Source organism: Malus domestica, chromosome 15, assembly GCF_042453785.1.
Source record: "Malus domestica chromosome 15, GDT2T_hap1".
Classification (NCBI taxonomy): Eukaryota; Viridiplantae; Streptophyta; class Magnoliopsida; order Rosales; family Rosaceae; genus Malus; species Malus domestica.
Genome location: NC_091675.1, coordinates 32,566,546 through 32,583,416, shown reverse-complemented (window position 1 = coordinate 32,583,416; position 16,871 = coordinate 32,566,546). Strand labels below are relative to the sequence as shown.

The 16,871-nt window shown below is 36.8% G+C and overlaps 2 protein-coding genes across 3 annotated transcripts; both read left to right on the top strand.

Annotated features, from left to right (window-relative positions):
• The first annotated feature begins 1,130 nt into the window (after positions 1-1,130).
• Positions 1,131-5,806, top strand: LOC103401627 (serine/threonine-protein kinase rio2-like). 2 transcript variants are annotated; one of them, XM_008340341.4, is made up of 13 exons: positions 1,131-1,570; positions 1,676-1,722; positions 1,807-1,877; positions 1,973-2,086; positions 2,200-2,375; positions 2,477-2,565; positions 3,019-3,136; positions 3,334-3,407; positions 3,532-3,579; positions 3,986-4,154; positions 4,454-4,579; positions 4,846-4,953; positions 5,299-5,806. In XM_008340341.4, the coding sequence occupies exons 1-13, from the start codon at positions 1,487-1,489 to the stop codon at positions 5,485-5,487; spliced, it is 1,413 nt and encodes a 470-aa protein (XP_008338563.3). In that variant the 5' UTR covers positions 1,131-1,486; the 3' UTR covers positions 5,488-5,806. The 2 variants fall into 2 exon arrangements, with proteins under 2 accessions (XP_008338563.3, XP_008338562.3); XM_008340340.4 differs by having other exon boundaries at positions 1,160-1,570; positions 5,296-5,806.
• Positions 5,807-7,198: 1,392 nt separating this feature from the next.
• On the top strand, positions 7,199-16,659 carry LOC103401626 (uncharacterized). Its single transcript, XM_008340339.4, has 14 exons — positions 7,199-7,687; positions 8,256-8,332; positions 8,881-9,039; positions 9,792-10,005; positions 11,553-11,639; positions 11,741-11,880; positions 12,656-12,736; positions 13,044-13,108; positions 13,864-14,036; positions 14,393-14,523; positions 14,620-14,704; positions 15,237-15,450; positions 15,599-15,699; positions 15,861-16,659. Exons 1-14 carry the CDS (start codon positions 7,520-7,522, stop codon positions 16,368-16,370), a joined length of 2,205 nt encoding a protein of 734 aa, XP_008338561.3. The 5' UTR covers positions 7,199-7,519; the 3' UTR covers positions 16,371-16,659.
• The last annotated feature ends 212 nt before the right edge of the window (positions 16,660-16,871 follow it).

Sequence of the window (16,871 nt, the reverse complement as noted above, 5' to 3'; positions counted from 1 at the left end):
GTTTTTTTTTTCACTCACATTATATTCTTTTGTTATCCATACTTTAGTTACAAAATGAGTGGAAAAATATTACATTGGTGGACATAAGGATTGACAATTTTATAGGCTCGTTCATGTGTTCACAAAGTTATGTATGTGAAACTGAGATAAACAACTAACCATTTGAATTACGGAGTAGGGAAGAGCAACACTAGAAGCAACCCTCGAGAATTAATTGGTTGAAGGACGGAGGCACCAACGCAAAGTTTTTTCATCTTTCCACTATGGTGAGAAGAAGATGCTGGAGGTGAGTGGGTAGACGAGGAGTCATGGTCCCTCTTGGAGGGCATACAGATGCCACATTCCTTTGAATGGTTTGTGGTATGCTCATGACGTCAAAGGTAAAATTGTCTTGGCAAGCGTGAAGTTCACGTGTCCTTTTATTTGGTTAATTTATGCCTCCACAAATTGCACAAAAAATAAAGGGGTGTGATATCCACACACCCCATTTTACTTCTCACACACCTTTTTAATTTTCGGCCGTCGGATCAGATGAATTGAAGAAGATCAACGGATAAAAATTATCAAGGGGTGTGTGAGAAGTTAAATGAGGTGTGTGAATAGCACACCCCAAAATAAACCAACCATTCAACCATATTTGGGTTTGCAACTTTATAATTCTAGGTTGGTTTTATGCACTTCTAATTCATGGTTCTGTGTACCAGAATTTCGATTTTCTTAAATATTATTTAAGGAGTCGCTTAATAGTATTTATCTTCAATTGTAAGTGAGAGATCTTAAATTTAATTCTCATCGAAAGCGAGTTTGAACCAAATTATTTTCATTGGTGTATGAATCCCACCCCTTAGTCGAAATGGTTGCATTATAAATTAAAATTATAACAGATATTACAAATCGAATCCCTTAACTCCCAAAGGGTGTAGAACAGTAGAAGCACTTCACCACTGAAGTAGAACAGGAAAGTGAAAACACAAATCTAAAAAGGAAAAGTAATGAAAATGACTTGAATGAAAACTTTGAGTTTGAATGATAAATATAAAATAAAGGATAAAATAAATAATACCGGGATTAATTTTTAATGTAAATATTTGATTTTTCATTAAATTAAACAGTATCCATAAAATTCTACTAAAGTAAACAGTACCACCAAACCTTTGTTAAAGTTCCAGTTCTAAACCCTAGCAAGTTTGACGCCGGCAGTCTCTTTCCGTCTGCAATTTTCTCCATCTCCCCCTCTCCATCTCCTCCCTCTGTCATCGACCTCCACCACCTCAGACCTGCTTCCCCTTTGTCTCTTTCCCTCATCGCCGTCAAAACCATCGCCGCTACCACTGATTCAGCCACTACCACCCCGGCACCGCGAATCAGACACCACTACCGCGAACCACCACCACGACCGAACCGAACCGATCGGAACTTCCCCTTCCGAGCCCAGCACTAGGATTCCCAAGGCTCAAATAAGCAGCAGAGAAAGCGAAACAGCAGAATGAAGCTGGATGTGAACATGTTGAGATACCTCTCCAAAGATGATTTTAGGGTTCTCACTGCTGTGGAAATGGGAATGAGAAATGTAAGTAAATGCCTCTACTTTCCTTTTGTTCGAAATTGTTTTAATCTCTCAGTCATAGCTAATGGCTAAAGCTAATTTACATATCTATTTGTATTTCTCTTGCAGCATGAAATTGTACCCTGTGAACTGGTGGATCGGATAGCGTCGCTCAAGTATGTAATTTTTGTCGTTGAATTCGAAATCAGTCATCATTTTCTGTAACTTTGATGATCTAATCCTTAAATTTGTATTTATAGGCATGGTGGTACTTATAAGGTTCTCAAGAATCTCCTCAGGCATAAGCTCTTGCATCACGACTCTTCTAAATGTAATGCACATGTTCTGATTGAGTCTAACAAACAATATTTTTGTTGCAAAATTTCTCTTATTATGTCTTTTGCTATCATGTTCATGTGCATCCAGATGACGGGTTTCGACTCACCTACCTTGGTTATGATTTTCTTGCAATTAAGACTCTGGTTAATCGTGGAGTCTTTGTGTCTGTTGGCCGTCAAATTGGCGTAGGAAAAGAGTCTGGTATGGTACTCTTTCTTCTCCTTTTGTTTTATTAACCAATTAAGGCTGTTATCAATTGAGGAGTAATACATTCCATTGTCGTTATTCTTGATTGAATTTCTTTTTCTTTCAAGATATCTTTGAGGTCGCCACAGAAGATGGTACGGTTATGGCAATGAAGTTGCACCGGCTTGGTAGAGTTTCTTTTAGGGCTGTAAAAACTAAGCGTGATTACTTGAAACATCGTAGCAGTTATAGTTGGCTCTACTTGTCCCGCCTTGCTGCACTCAAAGAATTTGCTTTTATGAAGGTTAGTTGTCTCTATCTTTTGGCATTTTTATCTGTTCGTGTTGCCCTATTGTGGGTTTATAATGTGGATTTTGTCTATATGATTTTGCTCTGCTTGAACAGGCTTTAGAAGAGCATGGCTTTCCTGTTCCAAGTGCTGTGGATTGTAACAGGCATTGTGTGATTATGTCACTTGTACAAGGATACCCACTGTAAGCTTCTTAAATATACTGGTTCAAATAATTAAATCTGTTAGCATTGAAACTTCATTTCTTTTGCCAAAAATAATAATAATTGAATTAGAAACCCTGGAAATAACATGTTACACAATGAAATTTCCAGATGTAATTTGTTCGTTTATGTTTCTTTTGGAGCTGGCTTGCTTTATAAGAAAAGAAGATTAGAAAATGAAAGAAAAAAAGGGTTAACTGCATTTTTCACCACAAGGTTTGTGGGTCATTTGCAAAATGAGCCATGAAGTTTCAATTTTTTGCATTTTATACCACTTGATTTCTAAATTTCACCAAATTAACCTCTCCGTCAATTTCACTGTCTAATTAGACGTTAAGTTCTGATGTGGCATATACTGAGCCAATAACAAAAAAAAAATAAATAAAAACGATCATGCTGCTTTGAGCTTTGGAATTCACTTCTGTCCTATACAGTGTGCAGGTGAAGCAACTGCAGAACCCAGAGGTGGTTTTTGAAACAATCATCGGACTTGTCGTTCGCCTTGCTGAACATGGTTTAATTCACTGTGACTTCAATGAATTTAACATTATGGTATGCATTTAAGGCAGTCTCTGATATTTTATTATTTCTACAACACTGTGTTTCCTACTTCTGCTCTCACTTGGTACAGTTTTTCTATATGTTGTATTAGTATTTCAGTTAATATATGCACTCCAAATGCCTTATTAGTTTCTTGTTTCAACTCATTGGTAAACGCGTAAGTAATTTCTAATTTTCTGTTCTTTTAGATTGATGATGACGAGAAGGTCACCATGATTGATTTTCCACAGATGGTGTCTGTATCACATCATAATGCACAGATGTAGGATCTGCTTCTTACAAGTTCCAGTCATTTATAGTTGATTTTCTAAGTGATTTGATTTGTTTATTTGCCTAAAAGTTTTGTTTATCAGATATCACATTCTCATGAAGTTCCCGTGTTTCAGGTACTTTGACCGTGATGTTGAATGTGTCTTTAAGTTTTTTAGAAAGAGGTCAGTGTTCTTTTGTTTCTAACAAGTTAATGCAATTTCTTTTCACTATCTGAATTTTTGTAAATAATATTCAAGGTTGTGAAATCCCTGAACAGCATTTCTAGTTGGGTTGACAGAAGGAATGCATCCAGATGACATTTGGCACCATTTTCTTAATAACATTAGTTTAAAAGCAATACACTGAACAATAACATATAGGCCTTGTGCAACGAACAATTCTGCTTTTTTATTGACTGCTCTGATTTCATCATTTTCTTTAAGATCATTATTATATGGCATTGTCTTTTTACTTTTCATTTATCTGCCTGAGGTTAGGGTATGTGCCGGTAGCATGGGGATACAAAATATTGGGGTTTGGGGATAAAGGTTCTGTCTAGCTTGTTAAGATTTTTTCTTTTTCTCTCAGGTTCAACATGAATTTTCAAGAGTGCAGAGATGATATTGATAGAACAGAGGTAGACACAGATGAAAGTGGGAGGCTTTGTTTTTCTTCAATAGCCAAGGATGCTGTTTTTCTTGACAAGGAACTTGCTGCCAGTGGGTTTACTAGGAAGGATCAGGAAGAGATTGAGAAGGTATTGTATAGTTGTGAAGCATGGTAGATTCGTATACATTCTCGATTTGAATTTTGGAGCCAGACACTCATATTGTTCTTGCAAGGAAGATGTTCCACCCTTTTTGGAAAACGTTTCATTGGGTTATCGAGTCGAGTGTATAGTCCACTTTGTGGTCACAATATAGTGTCCTATCTATTTATGATCAAGTTAATTTAACCAAAAATGCTTTTTCAGTCGTATTCAAGACATCTGCAAGGTCAATATTGTTTTTCTGTTTTGTTGTTATAATGTTCTCAATATCATGCCGTTACGTCCAGTTCATTGAAGGAAGTTTGGATAAGGATGCTAGTTCTGCTGATGAAGGTACTGAAGATGACACAGACAACTCTGCGTTAAATGAATCAAACATAGAGGGTGTTGATTCATTGAATTTGTTAGATCAGGTACGTTTTTCAATTGCTTGTTGATGTCACGAAGAAATGGAAGTGATCCGAGTCGCAATCTGAGATCTGAAGTGATTCTTTATGTACAAAATGAAGATTAGTGAAATCAGCTTGTGAAAATGACTGACTTGTATAATTTCATCTTACTTGGAGAGACATTATGGCAAATTATTTTGAGTTCTTTATTTCAGTGGTCCTTATTTACTTGGAGATGCTTTCTTGCATATTGTAAGTTCATACTTTAACACTTTGTTATTATAATTCAGGACCAGACTTCAAATTTAAAGCAGGAAGAGGAAGGAGCAGAGGACAATCTAAGAAACTGTGAAGCAGGCCCGAGCAGTAAACCCGAATGTGAAGATGTGAGTGACAAGGTAAGTCCTGAAATTGTCTTTATATTGTGCTTCCTACATGGAATTGAAGTTAGGATTATTTAGGCTTTGGAGTGTACGGTCAATCGTGGCCTGGCAGATATTAGGTAACTTATATATACGTCATGGGTAAATAGCGTGTGGATGCATACGCTAAGCAACTAAGTCAAGATTGTTAAGAGTTTGTTATTTTGTTAATGAAGTCAGTTTTGCTAAATTAAAGTTAATTCTAGTGAGTGAAAGTGAATATAAACTGTGATATAATTATTCTTCAAACTCTAAGAAAATCAGTTTGTTTTACATTACACAAATGGTATGGAAAGCACTCACAATAGTTTGTTTCAGCAGGAGGGAGATAATGACACCGAAAATGGAAATGATGCTGAGCTGGTAAAGGGCTTGAGCAAGCAGAGACGACGTGCCATGACAGCAGCCCGCGGAGGACGGAGGACTCTTTCCTCCAGAAATACCTACAAAGGTAAGGGCGGTAGATCCTCCAACAAATCCAAAATCCAGAATCAATTAAGCAGCTGGTAGAAGAGGTGAAGTCCGACCGCAAAATCCAAGCCTTGGTATCTAGAATACGGAGAAATTTTGGTCTCTTGGTGTTTTAGCTCTCAAGCTTCAAATCTTGGGATCCAAAGACAAGCCAAAAAATGAGCTTAATATAATTGTAGGCCTTGTGGCTTAAAATGATGATATTTACTGTAATTTATGAATGATAGTAATATCGTTTAATTTTTTGTTATTTTTCGTCTAAATTTTTTTGAAACTTGTACACAAGTCCCTATGTGTAAGAATCCTTGATCTGTGACTGAAGAGGAGTACTACTATATGGCTTCAAGACTCATGGAAATATTTGGAAATTTTTTTCCATCTCTATTATTATAAATCCAGCCCCCATGCTTGGGGTCACAAGTCTTCGCCAAAAATAATTGAACTACAATGCCCCTTGTTATCGCAGGGTTCTTCCGGACACCGACATACCCAAAGACGAACAGGCCAAAGGGAATACCGACCTAAGGAAGGCTAAGGCTCTGGAAGAACGATCTCCAACACTTTAGGAGCACATGGCCTCCAGATGTCCTAGCAGCTACTAGACTAAGCGCTTTCCCATAAAGTATTTTCGAACTAAGGGGCAAGTTGGCCTTTATGGCATGAGGTCCCAAGAATAGAGGGGCGAGCTTACTTAGATATCAACTCTAGACAACATGGCAGCCAACTGAGGGAACAGAGGACTATGAAGGGACATAAAAGGCTAATAGATGGGGTGCTTGGGTGCAGGTTTGCACCAACTCCACAGCTGAACAAGGCGCTCAGCATGCGTTGTCCCAAGAAATCATGCAAGTGGACCTGCGCAAATATCACCTCGTTGCCACGTGTTGGTCAAAGGGCGGAGGGACATCTAGCAATTCAAACCTGTGTATGCTGCATGCTAAATACAAAGGAGATGATACACTTGAGCCCAGAGAATGGGAGCTCATTTAGGATGACAAGTACTCCTTAAAAGGGGCCAGGTGAATTGACGGAGAAAATATAGTGTTAAGTTGAGCTGTTGTAACCTTATATTCAATCTATTCAAGAGATTCAATAGACGTAGTTCAGTTTTGAAGGATGAACCACTTAAAAATCCGTTGTCTATTTCTTGTCAGTCACAAACCTCGAGCCCACCAAAAGCCGACACACGACCATCTTGGTCTTTGTTGACCTCACCAATTTTGAGCATCTATATGAGTTTGAATTTTAAGATTTGTATAGTAGGTAGATCCAATCAAACTCTAACTGCACGTGGTCTAATATCTTAGTGGATAGGATGTTGAGTTTTCACCATGAGTCCCTAGTTCGAAATTCTCCATCTCCTAGATTATTGTAATAGTTTCGAATCCTCATCTTTTCCCTCCACTTAATAATATTAATTAAAAAAAAAGCAAACTCATCTAACCACAATCAGGAGAATGATGCGCATCACTACCACATACGATTAAAATTGGTGAGCAAATGCAGACGGCGCTTTACTGCAAAGGCGAAAGCAGTTGTACCTACGCACTCTGGTGCGAGCTCGATCCTTACCGAGTTCTCTTCTCTAATAATGATTTAACTTAGCAACGCTATCGTTTAACTAAAAAAACAAGAAAAAGGGATGGGTGAGAAAAATATTTCGATAGAAACATCACATCATATTAAATTTCATTAGTTTAGGCAAATAAGCAAATTAAAAACAAAAACGTTGCTGTGGTTCACAATTGAAGGAAAGAAACGCACCCAACGGTTTTCTTCAAGTCCAACTCTCTCTCACAGATCACGATTCCAGACCGCCTTATGGATTGTGGACCTACTTTTCCAAAAGCCCAAATCCAATAAAACGCATATATTTACACGTTTCCACATTTCTGTCAACTCTCCTTTCTCCGACCTCCTTAGACTTTCTGACCGCATGCCACGGAGCAAAGCAACCAAACGCCGGGGGCCGTCCAGTCCTCGCATTTGCAGCGATCGGGTCCTCGGATCCAATTGACTCGTTTCACAGAACTACGTCGTATTTGCTAGAGAAGAAGAAGAAGAAGGAGAGATGTGGGTCTTCTACCTGATCTCTCTCCCCCTGACCTTGGGCATGGTCCTTTTCACGCTCAAGTACTTCGCCGGCCCGGAGGTCCCTCGATATGTTATGCTCACCGTTGGGTACACTTGGTTTTGTTCTCTCTCCATCATCGTCATTGTGCCGGCCGACATATGGACGGTACTTTTTCCAAACCCAATTTCGGCGTCGTTTCGTTCGGTTTATGGTTGTTTGAATTCGATTCGGTTATTAGGGTTTTGTAAATTTCTGAATTTGGAGGTCTTTTAATCAACTGGGTGCGTTTTTTTAGAAAGTTTTGCAGCTGGTTGTTTACTACATTTCTCTGCAGCTCAGTTTAGCTCGCCTATCTTTTTTTTCTAGGTTTCTGTTTCTTTTCTGTAATAATGCATAAGCCCTTTTGTTTTTTTTTTCTTTAAATTGCGGTGGCGGATTTTGTATCAGCAAGCATTTGTTTTTCGGTTCGAAAATGAAAGTAAGCCTGTTGTGGACTTTAGTTTTACGTTATATTAGTATGCAGTTGATCTCTTTAACATTGAAATTATGTCAAAAATTAGTTTCGTTGTGAGAAAACATCCTTTTATTGTTCGACTTACCTATTGCATATTTGTCAACTCAGGACTATCTGTTACTTTATGTACTGGCTCAAGTTGTTATGTTCGTAATTGTTTTGGCTATGCAACAATTAGCGGTTTTGCGAATGCTTCTGATTTTGTGATTACTTTTGCAGACGATAAACCATATTGAGAGTGGAGGAATCTCTTTCTTTTGGAGCTGGTCATATTGGAGTACATTTTTATTAACTTGGTATGCAACATGGAAATTAATTGACTCTTTTACTTGCCCCTGTTGTATGTAGTTGAGTCGAGTTTAGTTCAAGATTCCAGTTAGTATATTATCTGGCTGTTAGCCTGTTACTATCCTCTATCTTTGGTTTGGTGATTAACATTATAGTCAAGGATCTGTTATTGTCATTGGACACATGTATAATGCATGCTATTGCTTAATAAAATTTGGTCGAATAAGCTCTGTTAAATGACTTTTCTGTGTTTGTGACCTTTTGCTCAAAGTTTATATGTTTTGTTCTAACTATGGCTGATTTGTGTTTTCGCTTTCCCAGAAGATTACTTTTTGGTAAAATAGAAATCTTAGAAACATTCTACCCTATTGTTGAGTTTCTTTAATGAATTTTTGGTGTGTTAATTCTGCACCATTTCTAATTTTAAGCTTTTAAATCATGATTATCTGCCCCTTCAATTTTTCTTTGATTGGATAAATCATAGCATTATGTATATATAAATGCGTTTATAGCTAACTTGCAAATTTCCTCATACTTTTAAGTTGTCTCTAAGCAGGACTGTGGTGCCCCTTATTCAGGGTTTTGAAGATGCTGGGGACTTCACTGTGACAGAGAGATTGAAGACTAGTGTACATGTTAACTTGGTTTTCTATCTAATTCTGGGGTTTATTGGTCTTATTGGATTAATTCTTCTCATCAGTATGCACAAAAACTGGTTTGTTCCTTGTCCTTCAAAGCTGATTTATATTCGTGCCAATGTTAATTTCTTCATAGATGTTGCCTATAGGGAGTCTAGAGACATTAAATAAGTTGTTAATTTCTTATTTCAAATGGCCCTGCGTACCCATTTATGCGATAAATACTAAATTATTCCTCTATCTATTTAAGGAAACATTGCTTTTGTGTTCTGAAATGATTTAAGGAAACATTGAAGAACTTTCGACCTTCTGGTTATTGATTAACAACAGTGTGTTGCACATAGTTTATCATTGACAGTAAGAGCAATTTGATGTGGTATCAGTTTAATTTAAGAACACACGTTGGAGTTTCACGTCCCTAACATGTTTGTGGAAAATTCTTCTTTCCCAATAACCTATGAAATAATCATTTCTTTCTACAATAGATGATTGGACTGAATTACATTGAAGTTGAAAAAGAATAAGTACCTTGTAACTCGAGTATGGGCACCAAGGTGGGAGGACAATGGTTCGACTCCTTTGGCCAGGCTTGCTTGTTCCAAGCTGTGAGTTAGGTCATAAAAATAAGCATGTAGTGCAAATTAGATGGAAAAAAATTGCTTCATGTACACAGTGGAGAAGGCTACATGGACTAGGAGAAGATAATGTCACAGCCAGTCTAACAGGGCTCATCATTTTTTTTTCTTTATGATTTTCCTTGGCTATTTGAGCTATCCTATCCATTCCTCATTTATTTATTTATTTTTTCCATTTTTTGCTTAATTAACAGGGGTGGAGGTGTTCTCGGTTTTGCCATGGGGTGCTCGAATACTTTTGGACTTGTTACAGGTGCATTTCTTCTTGGATTTGGGTTGAGTGAAATCCCAAAGGGCCTTTGGAAAAACTCTGATTGGACTATTCGGCAAAAAGTTCTTTCTCATAAAATTGCCAAAATGGCTGTGAAACTTGATGACGCCCATCAAGATCTTTCAAATGCTATTGTGGTAATTTTTCTTTCTCAGTTGTCAATGCAAAGACTTCCATGTTTTCTTGTGCTCTCCTTTTCCTTGTTAGCAGATTACGGCATGCTATATTTATCAATATTTTCAGGGTCGTTTAAATTCGTTTCTATTCTTAATTCATAAAAAGTTGATTTTTTGTATCGTCGTTCTGAAATTCTGAGTTGTGTTATCATTGTTCATTTATCTTCCTGTAACTTAGATCCATGTACAAGTTATGGGTGGACATTTTTCCAGCTACCTGCCAAATCCGATTGGCTGATCTTACCAGATCTCTCCTGTTTTCTTTTCCTATTCTGATTGAATTAAGTGAATACCTATTCAAGCTTTAACCCAAAATTCCAACTCAATCCAATTTGAATAAATACAGTAGTGAAATTTGAGGTGTTTGCATTCAGTTGATATTTGAAAAACAGTTTTGTGCTAAACCAAAATGGCTGTGCTGATTTTTTTTTTCCAGATAATATTATACATAAAAATTTATTTATTTACTTCTAACCAATGTGATTGACCAGATAACAAATCATATTTTGGAATTGCTTCCATAGCTGACTTGGCAGAGTGCATGATTTTACATTTTTTCTTAGCAGAAGACTTGCTCTGTAGTTTTGTTTATGCTCAAACTTTCCCTTTTCCAAACTGTTCTCTTCCTCTCCTGTGATATCACTTAGAAATCGAAGACTCAAAATTTTTTTTCTTCATCAATGCCATGGATATCTCTCAAGGGCTCACAGTTCTAGAAAAAGCTTATGTTGACACACATTTGATCTCAGACCTACTTTGGTGTTTATATTTTAAATTTCTAATGCTGAGAATTAATCTCAATATTTTTATGCAAGATCAATAGTGTTTCTTGTTTGTTGCAAGATCAGTAGTGTTTCATGTTTGTTGCAAGATCAGTAGTGTTTCATGTTTGTAGCAGATCAGTAGTGTTTCATGTTTGTTGCAAGATCAGTAGTGTTTTATGCAAGATCAATAGCGTGCTTTTATCTTGTATTCTTCTATTATTCTCCAATGAAATCTTTACCATTCTAAAGATTCAAGAAGAGGACTTTCAAGGATTCATATGTTCATATGCACAAAAGGGGTTGGGGGAGAGGAGGAAGAGGGTATGTCGTTACATACAGAGACATTTTCCCAACACTTGATTTCAAATTCCCAACATATCTTGTATCTATGACCATGGGGAAGTGCATGCAAGACTGTTAATGTCTTTGTGTGGAAAAAGTTACATTATTTGCCTTGTTTCCTTTTTGGCTGTGTGCGTCTGGTTACTTTCCTTCAAAAATGTTTGCTGTAATTTTCTGATCTCTGCCTGAGCATCTTGTGAGAAATTCCTCAATTTGTCTCATGTTTCCTTAAACGTTGAAAGTTCTTCAATGTTTCCCCCCTTTTGTCCTCTAGCCATGAACTATGCTTTCCAGTTTTCACAGTTGTGTTGTATCTTTTGCAGTTTCTTGCAGTATGGTGGTACTTTTATTTAACTTTTATTTTATATTACTTTTCTCTAAACTTAATGGTTTGTTCATTAGGTCGCCCAAGCAACATCCACTCAGATGTCCAAGCGTGATCCTTTGAGACCCTACATGGATATAATAGACAATATGTTAGCTCAAATGGTATTTATCTACTTATTTACAAAATCGAAAGGAAAATAAAAATGGATCTTCACTATTTCTGTAATGAACTCTTTGTAATATTTTGAACCCTCTTTTACCAGTTCAGGGAGGACCCATCCTTCAAACCACAAGGTGGCCGATTAGGTGAAAACGACATGGACTATGATACTGATGAAAAATCAATGGCAACGCTTAGGCGTCATCTTCGAGGAGCCCGGGAAGAGTATTACCGGTACAAAAGGTAAACTGCTTTGCTGTATTTCTTCATCTTCATCCGTATACTATTCGCCTAAGTTAATTTTGCATTTGTTTGTGCCTAAGCCAATGTTTATTCAGGCTGTAGATGTTCTATGTGATCCATAGTGATCGGGAACTAAATAGGTTTGCAAATTTCTTTTAGTTGGCTGTCTTGATGCTTGTAAACCAATCTTATGATTTGTGCTCCTTTTAGTTGACCTTTGTTAGTTTTTCTTTCGGATAAAATATTACTTTTGTGCTTATCTGTATTAGAAAACATTCTTACGTGTCAATGTGCTTGCCCATATTGAATAGAATTTGGCTTTCCGCTCAGTAGTGGAAAACTTATTTGTTGAAATTGTATATTTAGTTCAATCTATGCAGTAATGCTTTATCAATCAGGTTGCTGATATGAGAAGAAGTTTTTCGTCCTGAATTTTTTCCTTTATAGTGTTGCTGTGCTGTTATGTTGCTATGTTCACCTTTTGTGTTATAGATCAGGATGTAAGTGAAGGTTTGCGTACTGTTTTCTACTGGATGCACGGCCATGAAATCAGTGTATATAAATAAGTACTGATATCTCTATAGATTGATTACTGCTTATTGTCACAAATAAATGTATATGATTTTTTTTTAATAATACCGTGTGATTCAAGTTTTTATTATGAATTTAGGATCCACAGTCATACTATTTTTCACCTTCGGATTCAGTATTCTACCAGATTTATAATCATAATAGTAAGGTTCATTTTATCTAAAATTTAACATTAGTTTTGCAGTGAGTATATGACCTATGTTATGGAGGCCCTTGAACTTGAAGATACTATAAAAAATTATGAACGTCGGAGTTCTACTGGATGGTATGCCTCTGATTCTGCTTTTCTCTATTCTTATTCCATCATTATATTTATCCTACACACGCACACCAACGTGCACGCACTTGTGTATATATGGGGTAATGTTCTCATTATGTTGCCAAAGTGTCAATATTTGATCACGCATGCAAACAAGAATCCATGTGAATAATGGTCCACAGTAACAATCAGACAGCATTAGATGTTAGACTGTCTGGCAAGAGAATACGTGTGTGTGTGTGTATCAGTCCCCTTCCGTTGAGGGATCCCTCAAATATGCTCTTGATCTTATAAGTAAATGCTACCATTTCAGGAAATATGTCTCAAGCTTCAGACCTACTCGAAATGGCAGATTAGGATCTCTTGTTGATACAATAGGTAACATTCAGATCTTATAATTCATTTCTACATTAAATTTTAAGTACTTGGCATGGCTGAGCTATGAGTGCCAAGTTGTTTTGTTAAGTTGCATGGAGGGTCTTGTGTATGCTTTCATTTAAATAGGATACTTACATGTGAACACTTTATATTGTCTTATCGTGGCTATTAAAACACATTCTTGATAAACCCGCTATGTGTTCTTATGTTGAGAATGTATTTGTAAGATTGAGTTATTTTATTTTTTAAGTTCCTTTATTTTCATGCATCTTTTCACCATAAAGCTTCTTAGAGTATCTCCAAGGGAGTATGCCAAGTTGGCAAAATTGTACTATACGAACCTAGGTTGCATATTGCCTACCCATGGGCCTCATAAAAAAAAAATGGGTCACTTGATGGAACTAGGCAAACCAAGTAGGCAAAGTTGTATTATATTGTTTTAATTTTTTTTTTTGAACCACAAAAGTTGTAAATGGTAAAACTTGTGGGACCCAGTGATATATTTTATTGTAAAAAGTGCGGGCCTCATATACCCATTTGCTTTGAGGATGAAATAGCCTATATGGCTACTCAAACCTTGTTTGCCTTCTCATTTGCCTACGCATTTTTATACTCCCTCGGAGATGCTCTTAAATCTCAATATTATATTTTTGGTAATGAAACATAAAATTAATTGAAATTGAAGCTTTATCTTGTTTGAATATTAGAAGGTCAAGCTCTAAACTGAAATCAAGATTGATTCTGTCCCTTTGCAGAATTCTTTTGGCGCTGCATACTAAGAAAAGAAGTTGAGAAACTTTTGTCTATCATACTTGGTATTATTTCAGTTGCTATTCTTTTAGCAGAGGCAACTCTTCTTCCTCGAGTTGATCTATCTCTCTTTTCAATTCTCATCAATTCTGTTGGAAAGCAAGAGGTTCTTGTACAGGTGGGTGATATGTGTTTTTGTAAGTTGTAGTCTTTTTGTTTTGTGGACATTTTGCAATTGGTGTAGGAGAAAGTTCTGTCAATTTTTATTTTTGAAGGTTGATGTTTCTGGCCCAGGTTTCAGTGCTGGACATAGTGTTTGGAAGAAAAAATTGAACAAAACTAGGTGCATATGTTCATTGGACTTGGATGATACATCTTTGTGACAAGTTGCATATAGAATGATAGAAATGTTCAGAAGTGCATTGATCTTCTTATATAACGTGTCTGGTCTCCTTATTTGAAGGAACGCTGTTGCATTCTTTTTATCACCCTACTGCTCACTAATGTAAATTTGTTTACTCAACTATTTCCCAGGTATTTGCCTTTGTTCCTTTGATGTATATGTGCATCTGCACATACTACTCCTTGTTCAAAATTGGTATGTTGATGTTTTACTCATTAACACCCAAGCAAACAAGCTCAGTCAACTTGCTTATGATATGCTCGTAAGTTTTGATCTGAACTCTAGTTTTACAACTTTAAGGTCTAACTCATGTTTCGTTAAAACAGTACTCATGTTCCATTATCATCATATCTTCCAGGATGGTTGCTCGTTATGCTCCTCCAGTTTCATACAATTTCCTTAATCTCATTCGTCTTGGTGAACATAAGACTATATTTGAAAAGGTATTTCTCTCATCCATCTCATCTGTTCCTCTATTACTCATCATCCTTTCTATTTGTACTTATAGTCACAAGGGATCCTTGTAGCAAAAGCCAATTTAAAAGCTTTCAAACTTTTCTCAAGATTTTAATTTAAATCCAAATACTCTTGGGCAACTGTAAGTCTGTAACAAAAATAAAAGTTAAAAATCTTCTGTAGCATGTGGATCTGTTTCTTTCACAAGTGATGCCCTCTTTTCTTAACATAATAACATTCATGAGTAACATTATTTTTCTCTGGTTGGGTTCTTATGTTTTCAAAATACTTCCTGATTGATTAAAAAAATTAGTTTTCTCAGCAATTAAAAATAATTGACCAAAAAATTAGTTTCTCATCAATTGTAAATCCGCTTGTAAACATAACAGTAATGTTGTTTCTCGTGTAGTTTTGGGTTGAGCAGTAGATATATTAGATTTTGACCTGTTTGTGAACTTCCCCTTCCTCTATTTAGCAACTGACTACTTTACCGTTGTATTTGGGATTTTTTTATGGCAGCGAATGGGAAACATTGATCAAGCTGTCCCTTTCTTTGGGAGTGAGTTTAACAGAATATATCCACTTATCATGGTTGTGTACACCCTGTTGGTTGCCTGCAATTTTTTTGACCGCATAATTAATTTTTTTGGGAGCTGGAAGCGATTTAAATTTCAAACCGAAACTGATGATATGGATGGTTTTGATCCATCTGGATTAATTATCTTACAAAAGGGTAAGCATATGCCATGATCTGCTCTTCTAAGAAGGCATAGACTTCTATCACTCGGGCTGGCCATCTGTGAATTTAGTATCCTTTTTCTCTTTTTGGTTTGAATTTTCCATCTCTTTTGAGAATGACTAACTTGTCCTTGTTTCCTCAGAACGATCTTGGATTGAACAAGGTCTGAAAGTTGGTGAACATGTGATCCCCTTAGCTAGGAATTTCAACAGCACGGATGTTGAGGCTGGCAGCAACAACATGGTACATTAATTGTTAGCACACAAGATGTTTGGATTTGCTTAATAAATTATTGGCATACTGTAGCCATCCTAATATGTGATTTTCTTTTCCAGTTCACGTTATCGTTTTTCTTCTTCACGCGTATAGTTTGTTTCCTAACTTAAAAAGTGTTGAATTTTCAGGATAGGACTCATGTTGAACTGAAAGCAACAACCAGTCTGGGCACTGAGGGTGCAAATGGAACTCCGTCAAAATCTTTGAAAGAAGAATCTCGTAGTAGATATGGCTCAAGCAAAGAAGCCATCAGCAACAAGTATGCTGCCATTAGAGATCAGAGCAGGCAATCATCTTCGAATGCAAATCCGGTGGAGAAGAATATTTCTGCTGCCAAAGTCTCCTTGCTTGATGAAGGCAACTCTAACCCTGATAGCACGGCAGGAGGGTTACCTACTGGTTTGTCCTCAAAGTGGGAATCAATGAAAAATGGTTTTCAAAATTTCAAGGCAAACATAGCAGCCAAAAAATTCATTCCCTTGCGCCAAGTTCAAGTTACTGAAGACCTATCTCGTGCATCTTCTAACGATTCCCTCGACGAGATATTCCAGAGATTGAAGCGGCCATCTGTAGACCGTGTGAGTTATGTTGACGAGGATGAAGATGGCATGGAGGGGAAGTCTGGTCCCAGCAGATAATAATCTGTTCTAGGTAACCAACTTGATACCCTTTTGGAATTGGGAATTATAAGCCCCATAAAATGTATAGTTCCCGTGGCGAGGGGCGGATAGCCTGGGAGGATATTTTGCGATACTGAAACTACATCGTTTACAGCCGCTAGTCAGAAAACTCCAACAATTTGACAAGAAAGATAGGTACATTTCAGTGATCTGTGAAAAAAATGAAAAAGAAAATGCCAGTTGGGGAATGTTGTATTTGAATTATGCGTGTAATTTTAAAGTCATGTCACCATTTTGTTTCTCCACAGCCAACGCCTTCGGAGCCCATTAATATTTTAACAGAATTCACTTTCTTTAGATTTGCAACGGTTTTCTGAAATTTTAGTCAAACAAGCAAACCGCACGGAACAATTTTGTACGAGACATTCAAACATGTTCGTGCAAAATGAAAAGGTCCAAGATGGATGGTCCAATTATATGTACGTCGTATCGACTAATGGGATATGACCAAAGAATAAT

Bases quoted from the DNA above. Each gene is read 5' to 3' on its own strand.
- LOC103401627 (XM_008340340.4), top strand. From the start codon at position 1,487: ATGAAGCTGGATGTGAACATGTTGAGATACCTCTCCAAAGATGATTTT. The intron at 2,087-2,199 runs GTATGGTACTCT...TTTTCTTTCAAG, and splicing joins TGGCGTAGGAAAAGAGTCTG to ATATCTTTGAGGTCGCCACA. The intron at 4,155-4,453 runs GTATTGTATAGT...CGTTACGTCCAG, and splicing joins ATCAGGAAGAGATTGAGAAG to TTCATTGAAGGAAGTTTGGA.
- LOC103401626 (XM_008340339.4), top strand. From the start codon at position 7,520: ATGTGGGTCTTCTACCTGATCTCTCTCCCCCTGACCTTGGGCATGGTC. The intron at 11,881-12,655 runs GTAAACTGCTTT...TTAGTTTTGCAG, and splicing joins GAGTATTACCGGTACAAAAG to TGAGTATATGACCTATGTTA. The intron at 13,109-13,863 runs GTAACATTCAGA...GTCCCTTTGCAG, and splicing joins ATCTCTTGTTGATACAATAG to AATTCTTTTGGCGCTGCATA.